This window comes from Quercus robur, chromosome 6, assembly GCF_932294415.1.
Source record: "Quercus robur chromosome 6, dhQueRobu3.1, whole genome shotgun sequence".
Taxonomy (NCBI): Eukaryota; Viridiplantae; Streptophyta; class Magnoliopsida; order Fagales; family Fagaceae; genus Quercus; species Quercus robur.
In genome coordinates this window covers 20448118-20470898 of record NC_065539.1, presented here as the reverse complement: position 1 = coordinate 20470898, position 22781 = coordinate 20448118, and the positions used below count along the sequence as shown (strand labels likewise).

Here is a 22781-nt window from a genome sequence, read left to right as displayed (position 1 = left end):
TTCCAAAAGTTCATAATTCAGAAAGAGTGTATGAGTTTAGACCTATTAGGGGTTGTTTGGATTGGGTGGAAACTGAGTTATATAACTTAGTTTCCATCACCCATGATCCAAAAAATGTGGGACCCACAAAAAAAAGTTTGTTTGGGAAAATTTTTGAGTGTTGTTTCCATCACTCAAAACTCAAAAAATTGAGCTTGAGTGATGAAAATTGAAAACAAATTTTCTGTGTTTTCAAGTTATGGAATATGAGTTATAGTGACAAAGTTGTAAAAAAATCAAATTTGTGGGACCCAGTTTTCTGACTTGTCATTGTCAAGTCAATTCATACCACTTTGCTTTTCTTTTTTTTTTCTTTTCTTTTCTTTTTTTTCTTCTTTCTTCTTTCTTTCTTCTTCAGACAACTCCACCACCAACGACCCTTTTTTTTCTTCTTCTTTCTTTCTTCTTCAGACCCACTCCACCGCCAACGGTTTTTATTTTCTCTTTCTTCTTGCTGGTTTTTTCTTTCTTTCTCTTTTCTTTTTTCTTTTTTCTTTTTTCTTTTTTCTTTTTTCTTTTTCTTTTTCTTTCTTTCTTTCTTTCTTCTTCAAACTCACTCCACCATGGTCACCAGTCAAACACACAAACCCACAAGCATAAACCCACAACCATGGCTGAGGATTGGTTTTTTATTGCATTGAATGGGTCGGGTTTGCTTAACAAAGGGTTTTCTGACCCGTCTTTGGTGAATTGCTTGCTGGGTTTGGACGATGATGGTGTTGTTGGGATGGGATTTTTGACTTATGGATTTTGGTCTCTTTCTGGGTTTTGTGATAAGCATGGAAAAACAGAAAAATGAATTGAAAGAGTGAGATGTTATCGTTCTGTTTGTGGCTTTCGGTCTCTTTGTGGGTTTTGTGATGGGTAGCCATGTTACCATTCTGTGCAATACCAGTGGGTGGGCTCCATCATTTTGCCAAAAATTAAAGTTAAAGAGTGAGAGATATAACTCAGTTTTGGAACCAAACACAAATTGTAGAGAGATTTGAGTTATTGTGATTAGAGATATGAGTTATGGGTTTTGAGATATGAGATATGAGTTTTGAGATATGGGTTATGAGCAATCCAAACACCACCTTAGTCTTTGTAATGTGATTTATAAGATTGTAAGTAAGGTGATTGCTAATCGACTCAAGCCACTACTTAATTCTATTATTTCAAAAACTCAAAGTGCCTATACTGTTGATAGATTGATTACTGATAATATCTTAATAGCTTTTGAATCCTTACCTCATATGAAGACTAATTGTTCAAGAAAGAAAGATTTTATGGCTCTCAAGCTGGATATGAGCAAAACTTATGACAGGGTGGAATTGATTTTCCTTGAAAAAAATTCTCCTAAAGTTGGGTTTTCAAGATTCGTGGTTGGCTTTGATTATGAAATGTATTACCACAGTGTCTTATCCATACTTGTGAATGGAGAATCGAAGGGTATGATCACACCATCAAGGGTTTTAAGACAAGGGGACCCTGTTTCTCCTTATTTATCCCTATTTTATGCGGGAGGGTTGAATGCTTTATTTAGGAACACGGCAACAGAAGGGGAAATTCAGGGTTTTCCTATTTGCAAAAATGGCCCAAAACTTACTCATCTCTTTTTTGCAGATGATTGTTTATTATTTTGCAGATCTACCTTCGAGAAATGCGAAAAAATTCAAGATTTGTTAGCTTATTATGATGTAGCCTCGGGCCAAATAATGAACAAGGAGAAAACAACCTTATTTTTCAGTGGGAACATGGATGAACGAACCCCGGAAGCAATTAAAGTGTCTCTTAATGCCCCGACAATACAACATTAAGAGAAATTCTTGGGGCTCCCTTCTTTTGTTGGCAGAGACAAGAAAGCATGCATTACTCAGGTCAAAGAAAGGATATGGGTAAGGATGCAAGGGTGGAAGAAGAAGCTTCTGTCACAAGCTGGTAAGGAACTCATGATCAAGGCAATGGTCTAGTCTATTCCGACTTACTCAATGAGTGTTTTCAAATTACTGGTTGGACTGTGCAAAGATATAGAAGCAATGATTCGAAAATTTTGGTGGGATCATAGTGATTCAAAGAAGATACACTAGGTTAAATGGAGTTTTTTGTATTCCTCGAAATTAGTAGGGGATATAGGCTTCCGAGACATGCCAAAATTTCAATAATGCCTTACTAGCCAAACAGGTTTGGAGACTTATTCACCAAAAAGATACACTCTTATATAGAGTTTTTAGTGCAAAGTATTTTCCTAATGGTAGTATTCTAGATGCTCCAATTCATCCGAAATGCTCTTATGCATGGAGAAGTATTTTGCAAGCTCATGAAGTGATTAATAAAAGGGCCATTTGGCTGGTAGAGAATGGGCATATGATAGATGTTTGGAACCACAGGTGGCTTCTTGATCCCAACTACAGCAAAAATGTGTCACCTAGAGCTAGTTCAACAGTGAATCGGGTGAGTGATTTGTTTTACACAAACACTAGAATATGGGACCCGGGTCGTTTGAAGAGTAATTTCTACCTGTGGAAGGCTGAGATGGTGAGCAAGATTCATGTGAGTGAAGCTTGGGCCAATGACATTTTGATTTGGCCTTTAACTTCAAATGGTGACTAAAGTGTTCGAAGTGCTTATCGTATGTTGGTCGCTGATGTGGCAAACTCTAATCTGAGCTCCTCTTCTTTGGATAGCTCTCAGAGTGTTTGGAAGAAAATTTGAATGATCTGGGCTCCTAATAAGATCCGTAATTTTATTTGGCATGCAGCAAAAGACTCCCTCCCTACAAAGCAAAATTTGAAATCTCGACATATTCTGGTGGATGAAACATGCGCTCTCTATGATGATCATCAGGAAACTCTTATGCATTATCTTTGGTTATGTGATCATGCTTAGGCAGTGTGGAAGTCAGATCCTGGCTTCAACGTTTTGTATCAAAAATAGTACAGGTCTTTTGTGGATCTTGTGGAAGTCATGTTCCAAAACAGCTCGGGTTTTTAGGTTGCTTTGTTTTCTACTATTGCTTGGTGTCTATGGCAGTGGCGAAATCATTAGAGAGAACACCAACCTTCATGGGCGCTTCATGAGATTAGTGCCAAAGCTAAGGATTTGGTTATGGAGTATTTCGACGTACATAAACAAGCTCCCCGAGTGAATGTACGTCGTCCCCTGGTCCATTAGTCCCCTCCTCCTGAGCATTGTTACAAAGCTAATTTTGATGCAGCGTTTTTTGAGAACTCGGGCTGTGCTGGTATTGGGGTGGTGTACTGAGATCATGAAGGGAATGTCATTGCAGCACTAAACCAGAAAATTGCAATGGCCTAATCAGTGGAGTTGGAAGTGTTGGCAGCAAGAAGGGCAGTGGAATTTGCTAAGGTGTTAAGCTTGTTCCAAGTGATGATAGGGGGGGACTGTCTACAGGTAATCCAGGCTTTGAATAACTCAGGCCGATGTAACACTTTGTATGGCCATGTTGTTGAGGAAACTCAAAGTCTAGGGCGCACTCTCCAACACTGTCAGTTTCAGCATGTAAGAAGGGAGGTGAATAGGTTGGTTCACGCCTTAGCTAGAAGAGCAGTTATAACTGCAAACACTAATGTATGGGTAGAAGATCTACCTAGTTATTTGGATGATATGCTCCAATCTGATTTACTTTAATAAAATTTACTTACCTTTTTCTCAAAAAAAAAATTATTATATAAGGCGAGATATTTTGTAAATAATATAATGTGTGATTGAAATTTGTTTCTAGTGTTTCTTACAAACAGTTCATTTTCTATACGTCTTGAATAACCTAAAATGGAAGCAAATATAAGTAAATTCATTACTTATATTTAAAATATATAATAAAAAAAAACTTTAACAGCATAATAATAAAAATGTAAGACCTAAATGAATGTAGACTGCAATTAATCGAAGTGGACTGCAATTCTATGCTGACTTAGCTCAATAAGAGCGTAGTAATAATACATACTATACTTTTAGATATTATATATATAGATACAGATTTTAAAATATAAATAACTTGATATTTAAATATTTTATAGTTGAGATAATTATTAAAATCTATAATCATAGTAGTGTAATTAATAATCTTATTTAAGATAAAATTAGTAGGTTCGTGGATTAAAGTATAAACTCTGTAATTTTAAAGTGTCCCAAATAAAAACTCTTTGTCCTGCATTTTAATTTCTCACTTTATGTTCACTAATTTTGTATGCCATATGTCTAATTCAGATGCAAGGGAGACCTTTTTTCACATACTGACAACCCAATAAGTTCCGCTCCAAGTCTTCAAGAATGAAACTAATATTCCAAATAAAAAAGATTGTGGTGATTACTAACAAGAATTTTTTTCATATCTTCCCACCTTCGGTCACATGAACTACTTCTAAGTGCCAGGGTCAAGCCAACATATAGATTGGGGCTTAAAACAAAATTTATATGGAGACTTTTATATGTAAATATTAATTAAACAAAATTATTTAATACTAATAAATCAAAGTTAATTTGATAAACAATACCAACTAAACGAATGTTGATTTCATATAGAGAATTGAATATCATAGTTAAACTAAAAATTTTAATAAAATTAAATAAAAATATATTATGATTAAAAAGATACTTTATTTTTGATATATGGTGGAGCATAGTTAAATAAAGTTGTAATCTAATTTTTAATTCTATATCTTATTTTTAAGAGAGAGAGAGAGAGAGAGAGAGAGAGATTATTTTGTGTGTGATTTTGTGGGATATCAGTTTACAAAAATTAGTCTCAAACTATTATGGGAGATTAATCTATAATTGATAATTTAATACATTTGCAAAAAAAATTTGAAAACATTTTAGGCTTTCAGGTCTTATATTTTGGGAGTCTTGATAGAAATGAAAAGGAAAAATGTGTTAAAAACACTACAAAATGTTCACCACATGATGTGACAATGACTATAATTGATGAATTTCATCAATCTAATTAATAAATGTTTAAATTACTTTTTTTGTGATCAGCGACATGCTAATTTGTAAGTTTATAGTAAAATTTGTGATATCTTTAGTATCACTAATTTAATAATAATAAAATGTGCACAACCATTAATATATATATATATATATATATATAATTTTGGGCCTTAGAAAATGGGGGAGGGGCCTTTTTCCCTAAGGGTTTTTTTTTTTTTTTTTTTGGGCGGTGAGGCCTTAGTCCTAGGCCTAAGTTGCCTAGGCTGCTAAGTGCTTATTTGCCACACCCAAGTACTTTTGAAACCTATTTCCTAAGCATGAGTCCAAAGCATTCTTCATTGCTTTCAATAAAATGCTTTTGAGTTTGTTTAAGGGACTAATTTTTTATTTGTGGAAAGTAAGCTTTTAAACGAGCTAAGTTAAGCCAAGTATCAAAAGTTCAAACTTGTTTATTTAATTTTTTTTTTTTTTTTTTAGTACAAATTAGCCAATTTCAAGCTCAAAGATTTTATATTCAAGTTTGGCTTATTTTCTTTTTGAGCAAGCTTGAGCTTGTTTAAGAGTTACTTGATTAACTTATTTGTTTCCTATGTATTGTGAAATCATGACTAAAATGTTTTACATCTTCATAATTCTATGAATTTTGACTATTAATAGACTATATATATCATCAATAAGCAACAAATAATAATTCAATATCATATGAACCTATTAACAAACTTATAGTCTTATACAATCCAATTTTAAATTTATATTAATATAATTTTTAGACAAGTACACATATAAAATATACTCCCTCCGTCCCACTTTGTTTGTCCTCTATTCTATTTTTGGATGTCCCAAAATATTGTCATGTTTCTAAAAATAAGAGTTATTAATTTACTAATGTTCCTATTATACCCCTATTTACTAATGTTCCTATTAATAATTCAATTTTTTGATAAAATTTTTTTTTTTTTTTTTTTTTTGAGAAACCAGACCCGAAGGTCAAGGAAATATATTAAAGAAGAAAAGAAACAAATTACAACGCGTCACGCGCAACAAGAGGAGCTATATCCTCAGGAATGGATTCAGACCAAACCTGTAGCTCATCACCAGACTTACACTGTCTAGCGAGAAAGTGGGCAACAGAGTTACCTGCTCGTTTTACATGAGAAAAAGTGCATACACAAAAGTCAGCGGCTAGGAATAAAACATCACTAAGGACTTGGCCGTATTCTGGATGCGTAGAATCTTCCCTCCGGATGGCCTTAACTATGACTTCGGCATCTCCCTCGAATACACAATCAAAGAGGCCAAGCTCCTTGGCAAAAATCATAGCTCTTCTACAAGCTAAAGCCTCCACCGTAGCTACTGCATTTAGGAGTGGAATCTTTTCAGCTAGAGCACCAATGACACGGCCAGAAGAATCACGCACCACAACACCCATACCAGCACTACTCAGCTCCTTAAAAACTGCCCCATCGAAATTGATCTTGTATGATGGAGGTTCGGGTGGAATCCACCTCACAGCTCGAGTTGCAGCAACAGACGACTTCTTGAGAGTAACTTGGGCTGTCCTAAATTCAGAGATCAAACTTTCTGCCTTAGACTTTATCAAGTGATTATCTATAATTTCCCCACCACATCTTTTAGCATTTCTATTATTCCATATTAGCCAAAACATCATGGCCAACACCTCCACATCAACACAACTTTGCCTACTGAACACCACTTCCAACAAATCAGAGAACACACCAAATTTAAGCCTAACCATCTTCTTCAGCTCTTCATGAGGATACCAAATTGCTGAGAGAGAACTACAGCCCCACAGGGCATGGATTGTGTCTTCAGGTTCTGCCTTACACATTGGACAGCAAGCTACATTAACCACCCTCCTCTTCCACAAGTTGAGCACAGTGGGTAAAGCTTCATTTGCTGCCCTCCATAGAATGTTTCACCTTTTGAGGGGCCTGGAGATTCCAAATACCCTTCCACAAGGATTTTCCACGGCTGTTAGAAGAGGGTGATGGATTGGCAGCCCGGCCTAAGGTGGCTAGGAGTTGATAGGCTGATCGGGTTGAGAAGTCACCATTAGCTGAAGGCAAACAGACTTGCCTGTCCGGAGTAACTTGAAGGCTTAAAGGCAAGCCAACAATGAGACTTGCTTTGTGTGATAGAAACTCCTGGGCAATCAGCCCCTTCTTCCATGTATGTGTCGCTTGGTCTATAAGGTCACAGACCCGTGAATCTGGGGGCAAAACAGAGGCCAGAGAGACCACCTTTGGGGCAAAAGTTCTTGGCAGCCACTTAGCCACTTATACATTTTTAAAAGGTAGACAAGATAATAAATGATGTTTCCTTAAAAAGTTTGACTTTTCAAACAGGACAAACAAAATGGGACGGAGGGAGTAATATTATATATAGTTTAATGGAGCTCTCTTGTTCATGAGCTTGTTCACGACCACATTATTATGTTTGAGTTTGGCTCGTTTAATAATCAAGCCTAAACTTAAGACTTAAACTTGGCTTGTTTTCTAAACAAACGAACATAATCGAAATTTTTCCCAAACTGAGCTCGAGCTGTTCATAAGCGGCTTAGATCAATTACAAAGCTAGCTCAAAGTATAGTGGAAAAAGAGGACAAAAGTAGTTTTTTTTTTTTTTTTTTTTTTTTTTTTTACTTTTTACTTTTTTGGTGTGGCACCAATCATAATAAGCCAAAAGGCAGGTGTTTTAGACCTGCCAGGTGTAGCAACTCCTTAGCATTCACAAGGCTGTCCACAAGTCTAGGTCGGGTTTGTGCCCAACCCGGAACCGTCTCGACCACGTCGAGTCTCCAACATCTAGACCCATCGCCGACCATAAGATGAGTCAGTTCGAGCGACTCAGATATCGGTTGGTGTCGGTCGATAGTCAATCGGAATCAGGGAAGACGAAAAATGCCAAAATGTGCCAGAAATGGCCAAAATCAGGCTAGAACTAGCCAAAATCTACTAGATCTGGCCGAAACATGGCCGGATCTATTGAGATTTCTAAAGTTACTCACCAAATCTTGAAGAGATCTTGCTGGATCTCAACGGATTTTTCGAGAAATGATCGGAAATTCCTCATACCTGTGAAAATCAATGAGTGTTTTCAATATATAGGCAGTCAGATCAGTTGGAATCGAATTTTGAAGAGTAGACCCATCAACCAACCCCCCGGTCTTAGTTTCTGGAGATTGAGACCTGCTGCCGACCGATACAGGTGTCGGGTCGACCAGTTTTGGGTACAGATCGGATGGTTTGTCTCTGGTCGAGTACGGGTTTCAGTGGACAACCCTATTCACAAGAAGCACCAGTCATTAATTCCAACTTGAAACCGATATCAAGAAATTAAAGCTATGGCAGCAGTTCATCCAAACAATCATTCATAAGCAGCTTGAATTTAATAGCTGCTTAAAACACAGCTAAGGAACTGACATAAAGGCACGTAGATACGCGTGCATGAATATAGGCAAAGTGCTCGAAATGATTTCCATATTGAGTTTTCATTTTTGTGAGTTTTTTAATTAGCTGAAAGACATAGGTGAATTAGATCAAAGGTCTCAACTTGAAAAATAAAATTGTTGTTGCATTTCATGTACTTCCAGGATAGTAGCAAGGTCAACATTGCAACTGTCTTAAATTGAAACATTATATACTTTCTAAAATGGAAATGTTAAATATGCTAGCAGATGCACAAGCGAACCAAAACCATGTTGTACTGAAAAACAAGTGATGACATGCCAAACTTTCAATTAGGAGTGGCAAAATTGAATACGACCCGCAAATCTGACATAACACGAAATTAACAGATTATAGGTTGAAGCTTAACGGGTTCGTGTCATATTCGGGTTAACACGACTGACCCGTTTAATAAATGGGTTGGGATAGTGTTGAACACATAGAACCCGTTTGACCTGTCTGGCCTGTTTAATTAAATGACATTTTATCAATATAACCTTCAAACTCAAGATATATAAACTTATTAGTCGTTATGGTTTATTTTCTTTGAAATATCGTGATTGATTATTTGTGATATTGGGATATACTTTAGTTTTGAAAGATTATTTGTGATGCAATTACTCGTTAGTTTTGAATTTTATATTAAAAATATTGTTTGTTTTTTCACAATTTTTTTTTTTTAATTTTGATAAAATCTTATAAACAGGTACACAACTAACCCGTTTAATAAATGAGTCATGTTAGGTTTGAGGAATCTTGACCCGTTTAATAAACATGTCGGGTTAGTGTTAACTTATATAATCACGAACATGACACATGAACACAACACACGAACACGAATTGCCACCCCTACTTTCAATCCTGGTTAAGAACAGAAAAGTTGTATCTATCTCCTCTCTTACAACAACTAACAATTTCACCAAATTGGAAGAAAAATCATCTGCCAGCAGCAGAAATAAAAGACACAAACTTTATTGAATTGCCTAATACTACTCCAGCGTATCAAGAGATGCCTAATATTACTACAGCATTTCAATAACCAGCAGGAAACCCACCTTTTCTTGGATCACTAACAGCCACAAGCTTTCCAATGCCTCCATTTTTCTTCGAAGTCCCTACATCTTGAACTATAAACTGGCAAATAGTCCCACTGGAGAGGCTCTGTAGGATATGCCCCTTCTTTTGAAGAGCTACCCTGATATCAGCAGGAACTTCAAAGTGATCACCAATCACAGTTGTCCAGTTCTCATAGTATACAACATTAGGTATCAGCTGGTTAAACAAAATTGTCATATTAGAATTTCTAGTGGCTACTTATGGTACAATATAGAGTAAAAACTAATCCTCCACATTCAAAATAGAGGAAAAAAAGGGGGGGAGGGGGGGGGGTGGTTGTAGGAGGGAGGCTAACTGCTCAAAAATGGGCGAATTAATGCATTTGGCAGTGAGCTTATAGTGAAATGGATTGGTTAAGAGAAGCAAGAAACTGAAGTAGCAGTATATGACTAATATGGTGACCAGAATCCTACAATTACTTAAAAACAGAAAGCCCTCCAACCTAAAAATACAGCCTGCTCTTCAAGACACTTTTCTGTAAGACATTGATGTAGTCTTATATTAGATGAAATATTTTAACTGAACCCACATCTCTAACTAACAAGATAGGTGACCCAATGACATTCATCTTTTATTATATTATTCTGAACGTGCAAAATTTATCCTACAAGGAAATTTTATGCAGTTGAACCCAATCCACCCGTGAAACTTCAAGAAAAACATTCTACCTGTAAAATTTATCTTTGTTCACATACTGAGAAACTTGACCCTAACCCATAAACTTAGCAAAGGATTGACCAATCAAATCAGATATCTTTAGGCCTAAGCAGCAAATTTTTCTTGATCTAAATACAAGCATTATCACTTAGCACTCTATCAACAGCGTGCATGCATCATGATAGAGCTTTATATTGCAAGTGAAAATTGTAAAGTATACTCAGAGAGAGAGTTGGAATGTTCATAACGACCTGGTGATAGATTCTTGGTGCCATGACAGAAGAGAGTGGATCCATTCCCCTGGCAAAATGATTCAAGAGAACCTCTGCAGTTCCAGCAATGATCATGCCTCCCCCACTAGCACCTACCACGGCTTGCACTTGTTCATCCTGTAAAAAGCATTGACAAAAAGGTCACATGATTTATTGCAAATGAATATATTCCATAATATAAAAAGCTTAAAAATAAAAACAGATATCAGTATATCACAAAGGAACATAATATGATAAATAGACATGACAAACATTATTCTAAAACATTCCCTGAAATAAATTCTCCCAATATTGTACTATATGTGACTCTACTATTTAGCTGTTCATTCTGAAGGTCCCAACAAGCAATAGGAAAGTTTTGACCATTAGAAAATTAATCTGGTAGTTTGGAAATGCCACCAGTCCTAACTTGAGTGGAGAACACTCTTAAAGCATACCTTTAAGACAATAGTAGGTGACATGGAAGATAATGGCCTTTTTCCCGGGCGGATAAAATTTGCTGGTGCTGGTGGTGGAAGATCTGCGGAAACATTCATAGGGATCGAGAAATCATCCATTTCATTGTTTAGGACTATTCCTGTACTAGGTGACAGGAATAGTGAGCCAAAATATGCATTCACAGTAGCAGTCATGGATACAGCATTTCGCTCATGATCTATGATAGAAAGATGACTGGTGCCATGATCATGGATCTGATTCCATCTGTTAGAAAACAACATTTAGCATAAACATTTGGGTTCTAAATTGTGAATATATATGGCGGTCTTCTACAACCAAAAATGATAGACATGAAGAGGTAAAGACAAGTTACAGTTATAGTTAAGCATTAACTTCTGCCCATAATATCTAAATTGCAGCCTCTATTATAGACATTTTCATTATATTTCAACCACCCAAATGAATGAGAAGTGGCCTTTTCAAAAAAAAAAAAAAGTCAACCAATTTAAATCTTGAGGCAAAAAATATTTCTATGTAAGCAACACTGAATGTCTAATTAGAATAAATCTCACGTACAATGTCAAGATTATAATGCTTTATAAATCATCTTCATACTCGTCCTAGATTTATTACATCTCCACAATACTCAAATGGACACTTTCATTACCACCTAAATTGTGACACAACTAACATGGACCGCAAATTGATGATTTATTCAATGTCTGAGGAGCATCACCAGAAAAATAAACCAGAAAAAGTTCAATCTTTGACACGCAACCATCGCTTTTCTGGATTAGACACTTCAATTTTTTCATAAAAGAACCAAAAATTGAACTAAATTTAAGACCTTAACTTTGGCACTAAGATGACACAACAAGATTGGATTCTGTAAAATTACATGCAAGAATTTAAGACAGCACAAAGCTAAGTTCTTCAAAAAAATCAATATAATATAATATAAAAAAGTTGGATATAAGTTATTTATCTTTAAAATCTTATACACAAACCAATTCTCTACCAATGAAGCAGCTTACCTGCCACCATAAAGACTAGGATCAAATGTCATATTGTCATTTATTTGTTTCTTTAATTCTTTAGCGAACTTAGGAGAGAGCATATCAGCTAGAACTTTTGACACATCAACAAAGTCAGGATCACCAAGATTCATCCTCACAGCAAATACATGTTTCAAAGCCTCAATTTCTCGATGGAACCCAAGTGTGCCAGATACGCCCAAAGGGATGGCATATTGAGAAAGAATGTTTAACATCTGTGGTAGCAGACAAATAAAGCTGGGTAATAAAAATCCAAAAAAAAAAAAAGAGAAAGAAAGGAAAGAATATGACACCATAGCTGATCAGAAATATACTCACGAGTATCATTGGAGGACCCCCTGAAGGAGGAGGCATTGCAAGCAATTTAAGCCCTAAAATGTTAGCAGATATTGGTTCTTTCAATTTTACTTTATAATTTTGCAAATCCTTCATTGTCAGTATGCCTCCAACATTCTGAATATCTCTAACCAAATTGAATCCAATTGAGCCATTATACAGGGCCACTGGACCAAATTTTGAAATTTTTCTTAGTGTATTTGATAGTTTCTCATTGCGACAGATATCACCTGCCTGCAAAAGACTTCCATTTGAAGTAAATATATCTCTGAGTCCCTTATTGGCCAAGATCCCAGATTCTGTATTGACCATCTGCATGTGGAGATATGGTGATATCTTAAATCCCAAATGAGCAAGACGCTCAGCCGGCCTCACAAGCCTCTTCCAAGGAAGCCTTCCATGTTGTTTCCAAGCTTTGTAAAGGCCTGCAAGTGCCCCTGGAATTGCTATGGAGAGGGCACCTTTACGTTTCAGAGTAGCATTTCCAGCATACATATTCTGATAATGAATAACCATGTAAGAGAATGATTTCAAGAATCATTTACATAGAACATAAAGTTTAACAAGCAATATGAGTTCACAATTACAATTTCAATATATGTCAATTTCATCTGTATCTTAAAATGGTAAGTTTCCCAGATGTCTTCATGTTCGAAATATAAACTATGCAGATATGTATTAATTGCAACTACTAAATTTTATTTATACGGATTATTGGGTCATAATCTTTGGACATGCATGTGCACTCTTTCATTTTTTGGGGGATGGGGTGGTGATGGGGAAGTTGGGGGGCAGAATTGGACAGAGCTAAATAGAAGACCATTCATGGAAAAGAAATTGAGTTTTGTAGATGAAATGGATAAACATGGGAAATTACACAAATTATAAGATGGTTAAGATCCATTCAGCTAGGCAATGTTTTGACTGTCTTGGGTCTTTCAGGTGCAGAATTTTATCTAGCCAAACACTGGTGCAAGCTTCTGATCAGGTAAACAAGGTCCATTATTGTAATAGAAATTGAGTACTAACTAATAAGAGCTCTTCAACCAAAGCATACAACTCAAATGCTCCTCAACAGTAGACATGAATGAGATAGAAAAAATAAAAATATGTCATTTTTTTTTCTTTTTTAACATGTAAGAAATTTATTAAAAAGTGCCAATTGTAATGTAACCCTTGTAAGGAAGTATAAAAAGAAAGAAACCCCATTCTTTTGTTACAACTTACAATATTGAGCTTAATAGGAACTGTTTGCACTCAAGTTCAAAACCAATCCAAAGAAGATTTAAGTAAAGATATTTGGATTACCTCAGAAGCTTTCAAGGGGGCAGTTTCTCTCATATCAAAGGCTTGTGCCTTCCCACTGGATAGCCTGAGAAGCATAAAGGCTCCTCCACCAATGCCACTTGATGCTGGGCTTACAACCCCCAAGCAAAGAGCAGAAGCCACTGATGCATCAACAGCATGACCTCCTTCCCGAAGAACTTCCATCCCTATTCTGGAGCATCGACGATCATCAGTGGCAACAGCACCATGATGTGCCACAATTACCTCATGTCTACGTTTGGTTGGACCACTAACAGCATTAAGGCTTGAAGTTGGACGCAACAGCATAAAAAAGAGAAATGTAACGGCAGGCCATAAAAAAAAATGAGCTGCAGCCAAGAGATACAAGAGGGTTTAGTTCCCCAAGAAAACTTGTTATGATCAGAGGGAGTTAGATAACTTACATGTAGATGCCATCAAGTAGAGCAAAAGATCTCAGATTATTTTGCTAGAAGATTTACTTTGCACAATCAAGGAGAGGCCTAATACTAGTCCCCTATGTGGCACTGTTGGTTAGGTGCTTGCATGTTCTTGTGGTTGAAGGTTTAGGGGCCATTATACAGGGTGGAAGAAGAGTCTTTTTTTTTTTTTTCTTTCTCTTTTTTCACTCTTGCACAACAGGGTTGATGTGTAGAATAGAAATAGGTCAATGCCTCACATATACAGGGGATGTTTGGTACAAGCACTTAAAATCTGAAAACATGTGTAGAAATACATATGGATAAAAAAGCGTGTAGAAATATGTGTAATGTTATTTAAAAACTGAAAACATGTGTTTGAGTGGGTATACCAAGCGGGGGCATAGTTTCTTTAAATATCTTTTCCAGAGTAGACTGAGTTCTATGTAGTTGATCTCAACTAGCACATAGAAAATATAGGTAACTTTAACAAAATTAATAACCACTGACCAAATTAGCTTTATCATGATCTGAATATAAAAAATAAAATAAAAAATGCAATTAATGTGAACCATATGAGAAGGTCATCAATGCTAAACGTGTTGATAGGCAACAAGTTAATGTCAGTCTATATGGTGTGTAGAATTTGATAAGCTTTCATTATAACTAACTATAAGTAGTATCACCAAAACAATAACTCCAAACAAGGCCATAATCTATTATAACATCCTAATCCCACCGTGCACCCTTTTCACGTACAAAATCTTAAACTTGGAGATTTTAAATCTGTGGATTACCATACTATGTTGTGCAACTGAGCACCCGAGCGCAATAAGCATTCATGATCAAGTAAAGTTACATAATTATTGTTTCTACCTTTACCAAATCCAGTTAATTCCACCCTTGTAAATCTGATGCCTCAACAGACTAAAATAAGTAAATCAGTGGGCTTCAAATCTAAGTATTAGCACATAACATCCTTGTTTTCCTCCATATTTCCAGGCAAGTGTTCACATGTAAGCTTTCCTCTTGTGTTTATTTCTAAGTGTCTATGATGCATCCCCAGTTTGCTATACCCCATATTATGCCTTTTTTTTCTTTTTAAATTAATAATTTACTCACTTGTCTAGAGGATCTTGAATCCATGACCTAACCTTCCGTCTCATTTTTTACAAGAAGAGAAGTGTTACTTGAACTAAAACTCATTGGGACAGGAAAATTTTTTGAATACTCCAGAGCTAGTGCTCACTCTTCTTACATGAATAATAGATCCTATTAAGAATTTAATTAATGGGACCTATCATCATGTGAGATGGAACATTGCATCTATAGTACTGAATAATTACTTCATTAACAGGTATTACAAATCTTTAGGACCAGCTTCATCACATTTCCCACATGAAAACCAAACTCTGCCACTCTGTTATATTATTTATGAATGAATTATAAACAGCGTAAATATCATAGTTCAGGACATGGCAAAACAAATCCAAACAACACCCATTAATCTTTAATATTTTAGTTTCTTACCCAATGAAACTTATTACTTTATTATTGCTTCGACTATCCTATCAAATGGATAGTTGAATCAAATATTTTAGTTTCTTACCCAATGAAACTTATTACTTTACTATTGCTTTGACTATCCTATCAAATGGATAGTAAACGGTAATCATATTGAATCAAATATGGTAACGTTAAAAATAATGGGAAATGACTCTCAAATGAATACAAACTTATTAGAAAGAAAACTGATGATATTACCATTTTGATTTGAAACCAATCTGTTATTAACGAAAATAAATTTGATTTCATTTTTTCACTTAAATAAGCATTCAATCATTAATTGAAATATAATGATTTTATAAAAATACTTCAATACCTTGCACTAATCCGCATTCAATTTCCTTATCAAGAAAAAATCCTCATTCAATTTCTTGAAGCAGACCTTAAAGCAACATACTATACTAATATGAAAACCCATTAATAAAAACAAACAAACAAAACAGAAGTCTGAAGTCACTCACATGACATTAATCTCCTCTGCACAAATTAGCTCACACCCTTTGTGACTGTGTTATCTTCTTCTTCTTCTTCTTCTTCTTCGACTACTAGTACTACTTCAGCGTCATGGACTTTGATGGGACCGTAGTTGGGGTGGTACATGCACAGATGGCGTCTACCCATTGGCAAGAATAGTATTAAAAAAATAAGACAGCGACGTGGCTTTGGCTTTTGAAGTGCGTGCGGAGAAGTTTGGGCTGCAAAGTGGTCCAGTGCGCAGTGAGCTTTGAGTTTGAGTTTGACCAAGATGCAATATATAAATTGTTAATTTTTCATTCAAAAAGCTGCAAAAAGATTTTTAGTATAAAGCTGCAAAAAGTTACAAAATAGTACAAAATAAATTGTAAAAAAAAGATGTCGGTGCCCGTTAACACAATTTTTTTAAAACGCAAGGTTGGTAGCTGAACAAAAAGACAACAGAGAGATAAAGAATCATCTGATTGTTGCTAATTAAAATTTAAAAGATAAAGGTTTAAAAAATTAAAAGACAAACATACCCATCAACGGTTCAACACTGACTAGCTACTTTTCAAGGACAAAAAAGTCATTACGTTTAACATAAGCATCTAAACTTTCTTTTTTTGGCTAGATGCATAGGAAAAAGACAAAACAAATTCTCAAAATATCTAGCCTACTCGTATGATAAGGGTACAACGGATATTGCATTTATTAAACAAACAATAAAAGCCAAATAAATTTTTTAAAGTAGAGCAAGCAAGGTGCTCAGGTAAAAATAGTGAAATAACACGTTTTGATAAAATTTATGAGAAATTAGTATTGTTTTAAAAATGTTTAGCAAATTATCATTTTTTTTATATTTGAATTTCATAAAATCGAATTTTAAATAGTACTATGATACTTGATATTATGAAAATCAAATACTCCTCTATTCTTTACAGTACTCAAGTTTCACGAGTCAAGTACCTTATTTTTCTTTTTCTTTTTTCCTACTTTTTTTTATCCTACTAACTTATAAGGCTGGCGCTACTGCAGTACTTCCTGAAGATCTATCCTAGACCCATCTTCCCTTCTTTTCAAATGACAACAAGCCCGTTTGGTTTGTCATTTGAAAACAGTGTTAAGTGTTTAAACACTGAACACTAATGTCCAAAATTTGAAATAATATATCTGGTGGCAGAGTTTAAAATAGGGCTGTTTAGAAATGGTTGTTCAAAAACCCATGTTTGAAATATATTTTTTGAAACATGCTCGGCTGTGATTTTAAACACAGATGATTCGGATGGCACAACGGTAATAAAAATTGAACTCAGTTTTGACTGTGTCCGGACCCACTGATCAGTTTGGTTCTCTGCTCTGAGGGAAGACTGAAGAGAAAGGGATAAAGACGGAACAGTAGGGATAAAGAAGGGATTAAAAAATTATTATTTAATACGTTGTCAGCTTTTTTTTATCATTAAAAACATACATATCAAACACATATTTTACATTTTTTGAACACTGAAAAATATTGTTTAAACTATAATACCAAACACATTTTTTTTGTTTTATTCACACTAAAAATATGTTGTTCAACAACACTTTTTAAACCACAATTTTCACATCTTTTTAAACAATAATTTTTAAAAACTAGGACCAAACGGGCCCAGCGTAGATTTGGGTTCGGTTCTCAAAAGTTACCAAAGCGTAGATTTGGCCCATTTGGGTGAGTAGGAAAGGTGAAATATACTAGGCTTAAGGCTTGACAAGTTCTCAAACATCACAAAATCAAGCAGCTTGAGACGTAAAGTAGAGTAAAGAAAAATCAATCAGAGTCAAAGCATTAAATCGCGCATGCAGATTGGCTCAGCGAGCCAGCATAGCATGGCAGCAGCAAAGCAATAGTAGTAGCAGAGAAAGCAGTACTGTGGACTCATTCATGTATATACACATTCATGCTCAGTCCTCTCCGTTCTCATACTTCAAAGCAAACCCAAAACCCATACCCAATCCTTTATCCACCAGTATCTAACATGTGAATCCCATCAAAAAAAAAAAAAAAAAAGTATCTAACATGTGAATGCCAGACCAAATTCAATTTTGAACGCAAAAAAAAACATACAGTCAGAGAGAGAGAGAGAGAGAGAGAGAGACGAAAAAAGGCTTGATTTTGACCCATGAAAGCTATCCACCATTAAAGAATGACAGAGTACTAGTTCATGACTTCTTCTTTTTCCACACAATGTGAATATCTGAACCCAGTTCTTCTTCTTTTTTTAAATAAATAAAAATTATAAAAAAAAAACCCATTATTTAAATTTCCCAAAATAGAAATAAAATATTAATTTTTTTATAAGAAAAAAAAAACCCCTAAACAGCTAAACTAAAAAACGCTAACATTAACATTAACATGAAATTTATACAAAGAAGTTAATCCAACGGGTGAAGTGTAAAAAGGAGCTGCAGATTTAGGCTTTTGGGTTCGGCACAAGTTACCAAAGTGTGGATTTAGGTGAATAGGAATCAAATAGACTAGGCTTGAAACTTGACAAGTTCTCAAATATCACATGTGGTGTTGTCCCGGTCTCAAAAGAAAATTAATCGTAGCAGGTGGCAAAAAAAAAAAAAAAAAAAAAGACCGTATGGAAGAAGATGGGTCTAGGATGGATCTTCAAGAAATTTTGTAGCAGTGCCAGCCCTAAACCTTTTTAGGAAGTCAGTAAGATACAAAAAGTAGGAAAAAAAAAATTTGTGAAACTCGAGTACTATGAAGAACCTGGTGACTTATCTAGGAACTCGAGTTTACGAAACTTTAGTATTATTTAAAACTCAATTTTGTAAAACTAGAGTATTAAAAAAGTGATAGATTGCTAAATATTTCGGAAACAGTGCTAGTTTGTCACAATTATTATAAAAAAAAATTTGCAAACTACTAATGTGGTAAGTAGTTATTATAAAAGTAATATTAGTGGTGAGCCTAGATAAGAACTAGTAATAATTAGCCATAACAATAGTTTGTAAAAATATTATAAAATTGTTTGTAGATATAACATTATTTCTTTTTTTATTTTTATTCTAGATTTCTCCATTAGAAATACTAAAATGTGTCGATTGAGTTACAAGCTAGGTTCTTAGCAACCCCTTCAATTACTCTAATTTGAATTGTACTATCTAATTTTTCTTAATATACACATCAAATTTTGTGATACTCTAATGTTATTTACTATATGATATATAAACTCATATTTTGTATATAATTTTTTTTTTTTGAAGGATCATATATAATTTTCAAATATAAATAACTTGATATTTAAATATTTTATAGTTGAGATAATTATTAATATCTCTAATCATAGTAGTATAATTAACAATCTTGTTTAAGATAAACTTAATTATTAGGTTTGTAGATTAAAAAATAGACTCTCAATGTCCAAAATAAAAATTCTTTGTTCCGCATTTAATGTTTCACTTTATATTCCCCTAATTTTGTATGTCCTATGTCTAATTCAGTTACAAAGGAGACCTTTTCTTCATATATCGACACCCCAATGAGTTCCACTTCTAGAGTGAAAAAAATAGAGTGAAACTAATATTCGGGGTATAAAGGCTTGCGGTAATTATTAACAAGTTTTTTTTTCCCATATCCTCCCACCTTCAGTCACATGAGCTCTCGAGGGCTCGATCCAAATCTAAAAAATTATTTTTATGTATGTCTCACATCTTTCAGCTCAGTGAGAGTTTGAACCGCTTTCATCACATCGCTTATAATAACATAAGTACGCGTAGCATCATTTTCAACAGACCTCCATTGTACATATCTTTTTATACAGCTGCCAAAAAATTGTTTATACATTAAATTGCTGCTTATACACACTTACATCAGAGAACTCATATAGAGAAGGAATTCCCATGGTACGACAGTTCTACACTTACGATGGATTGGGGTTGGGTTGGGTTGGGTGAGAAGTTTCTCAACCCGATAAGGTTGTGTTGAGTTATGAAAAACCCTCCAACCCTATGCATACCCTTATATGCTTCAATACTACGTCTTTCTCTGCCGCTCGTTCCTCAAGGCACCAGTGTAGCTATGCAACAACCATAGTAGTCATTTTTGGGTCAATATTTTACATGTTTTATTTATGGACCATCTTACATTCGATTTGATCATTTATCCCCATTTTGGCCGTCATTTCACGTTTGGTAGTTTGGCCATTATAATATAGGAGTAATATAATATCTAATTTAAAAAGATTGTGTCGTTTTAGACTTCTCTTTTTAAACCATTTAATCACCAAAAGATGTCATTTTAGAGTTCTTTTTTACACAACTCTCAGTCTCCTTTTCAAGTGAAACGTAGTCTTTTAGGTTATTATTACTGATGATGCCGAAAATATCACCAATAGGTCACACAGCACTCACGACTCGAAGCAAACCTGCACAACAAAAACAATCGAAGGAAGACCTTAGAGAGCACCAGTGTGGTGCCGGCCAAATACTCTCCGAATGTCAAGTTAGAACTATTCTCATAACTCTAGAGTGTTAGAGAGGGTAAATTATGCGTACCTTGATTTGTGAGGGTATTAGGGCTTTTATAGTAGTAGAGAGTCGGCTTTTCCTTCTTGGTGTCCAAGTCTTTTCCATATGGGACTCTACTTCAAGTCTTTCTGAGCGTGGTGAGCAAGGTTTTCCTTATAGAAGAGATCTATTTTCAACGTGCGTGTCTTCTAGAATCACCCTTATGCTCGGATTTCCATATTGGAATTCTAGGGCGTTTCTAGGCTATGAGCGATAGAGATCTTAGATCATGGGCCCTTACTGTGCCCTTCGGCGATGGGCCTTCGAAGAGCGTTGGATCATCTTTACACTGGCCCAACAGTTCCTATCTGTCAGACCCATTACCATAGGCCCATCAGACTCATATTTTATCCTCTTCAGTTGGCCCCTTCACCCCAAAGGTCCGTCAGTTTTTAGGACAAAGGAACCATGGGGTGACGATCCTAAGGTAAAGGGTGTGACGGATATTTTCTATGACAGAATGAGGCCAATAAGACAAAAAGGAGGTTTTTAAGGTTATGGTGACAATGGGTTGACGGATTCATGCAAGCTAGGATGACGGTGCAAACAAGGAGTCCGTCGACCATACCAACCACAGACAGACTGTACGAAAGTCATTAAATGATGGTGACACGTGTCATAATTTGATTGGGTTTTATCTCGGATCGAAGCAACGCTTCGACTTCCGTGCATCTCCCTTATAAATAAGGGAGTTATCCCTCTCATTTCTCCAGTTTCAGCAAAAATTAACCTGTCAGAGCTCACCCGTCACACCTGTCAGAGCATACCCGTCACATTTTGTAAGGGGCTGAACCGTCCAGTTGCTTCAATCGTCAGTGCTATACTTCCTCATTTCGTTTATAAAATTGGTAAGTGCTCTTCTCAAAGTCAATCTTGTTTTAATTTTCCTTACCATCTACACCCGTTATGGACACATAGGCCCCGTCAGAGTCTTAGGCTCTTGTCGTTTCATGTAGGAAATGTCTAGTGCGTCCAGTAATCAGTCGGTTGTTCGTGACGGGCTGGATTACGAGGAAGTATATCCGTCCGGTCATAGAGAACAAGATAGTCCTGGTGATGTTAGGAGTCCGTCCACCTCCTCCTCGTCCTCAACATATGAGGATATGGAGGTGGTTGAACAAGACGAAGGCTCTGATGACGGTGAGGAACAGATTGTTAGATCCGTCGTTGGTGCTGATGGGCTCAGGGAGTTCGTCATGCTACCAAAGTGAACGGTGAATTACTTCTCGTCTGTCATCAAAGAGAAGCACTTTAAGACATTTAGGGATAACTATCAAATTCCAGAAAATATTTCCATCCGTCTACCCTATAAATCAGAGAAATGTTATTATGAAGGGGTAGAGGGTGTCAGGGTATATGAGCAAATGTTGAAGGCCGGACTCAGGTTCCCATTGAGTTCGCTTCACCGTGAGCTCCTCCGTCATCTGGGATTATCCGTGAACCAGATTTCCCCTAATGCTTGGAGGGTCTTCATAGCGATGGAGATCTTGTACGGCGCAATGTCCGACGGAGCCAAGAGGCTGACGGTTAGAGAGTTCCTTCATTGCTACCGTCCGGACGAAATCGATAGGTCTAGGGGAATATATAGCTTCGTCCCCAGGAGTCCGCTATTGAAAGTTATCTATGATACGCCGGACTCAAATAGGGATTGGAAGAGCCGTTACTTCTTCCTAGAGGGTGACGGTTGGATGTGTCGTCCAAGGGACACGGACTTCATGCCCGTCGACACCACCTGGGGCATATTACACCCGTCTAGTATGGACCGTCCTCAAAATTTTAACTTAATTTCATTATGTATGTTTGAAACAATCTAACCGTCCTCTCTTCTTTGCAGTTAGACGACGCCACCAAGTCGATTTTAAGGAGTTCGCCTTCCTTGAGAAAATTTTCTCAAAGACCCAGCCGGAGGAAAGGACTTGGGCGAAGCTGGTGACACTTAAGACCATTCATTGGTATTGCGACGGACCAGAGCCAACAGCAGCAGCCGTCAAGTACGAGGCACAGATTAGGAGGCGTAAGTTCGTCACCCTACTCTTAATAATTTGCGTAACTTATTTTGATAATTAATACCCCCGTCCACGTTTCAGAAATGGACGACACCAAGAGAAGAGCTTTGATCAGATCCAAAGCCGCAAAGAAGACCGGCGATGTTGCTCCCTCTATGACGGG

General features: G+C 36.0%; 1 protein-coding gene across 2 annotated transcripts; it reads right to left on the bottom strand.

The window, feature by feature from the left end:
* Positions 1–9269: 9269 nt before the first annotated feature.
* Positions 9270–16228, bottom strand: LOC126733193 (glutathione hydrolase 1). 2 transcript variants are annotated; one of them, XM_050436403.1, is made up of 9 exons: positions 16064–16205; positions 14429–14496; positions 14043–14331; positions 13621–13967; positions 12295–12810; positions 11956–12191; positions 10921–11185; positions 10463–10600; positions 9270–9710 (listed from the first exon to the last, which is right to left on the bottom strand). In XM_050436403.1, exons 3-9 carry the CDS (start codon positions 14053–14055, stop codon positions 9471–9473), a joined length of 1755 nt encoding a protein of 584 aa, XP_050292360.1. In that variant the 5' UTR covers positions 14056–14331; positions 14429–14496; positions 16064–16205; the 3' UTR covers positions 9270–9470. The 2 variants fall into 2 exon arrangements, with proteins under 2 accessions (XP_050292360.1, XP_050292361.1); XM_050436404.1 differs by lacking the exons at positions 14043–14331; positions 14429–14496 and having other exon boundaries at positions 16064–16228.
* Between the last annotated feature and the right edge of the window lie 6553 nt (positions 16229–22781).

Bases quoted from the DNA above. Each gene is read 5' to 3' on its own strand.
- LOC126733193 (XM_050436403.1), bottom strand. The intron at 12,192-12,294 runs GTGAGTATATTT...CTGCTACCACAG, and splicing joins GGGGTCCTCCAATGATACTC to ATGTTAAACATTCTTTCTCA. The intron at 9,711-10,462 runs GTCGTTATGAAC...TTGTTTAACCAG, and splicing joins CACCAAGAATCTATCACCAG to CTGATACCTAATGTTGTATA.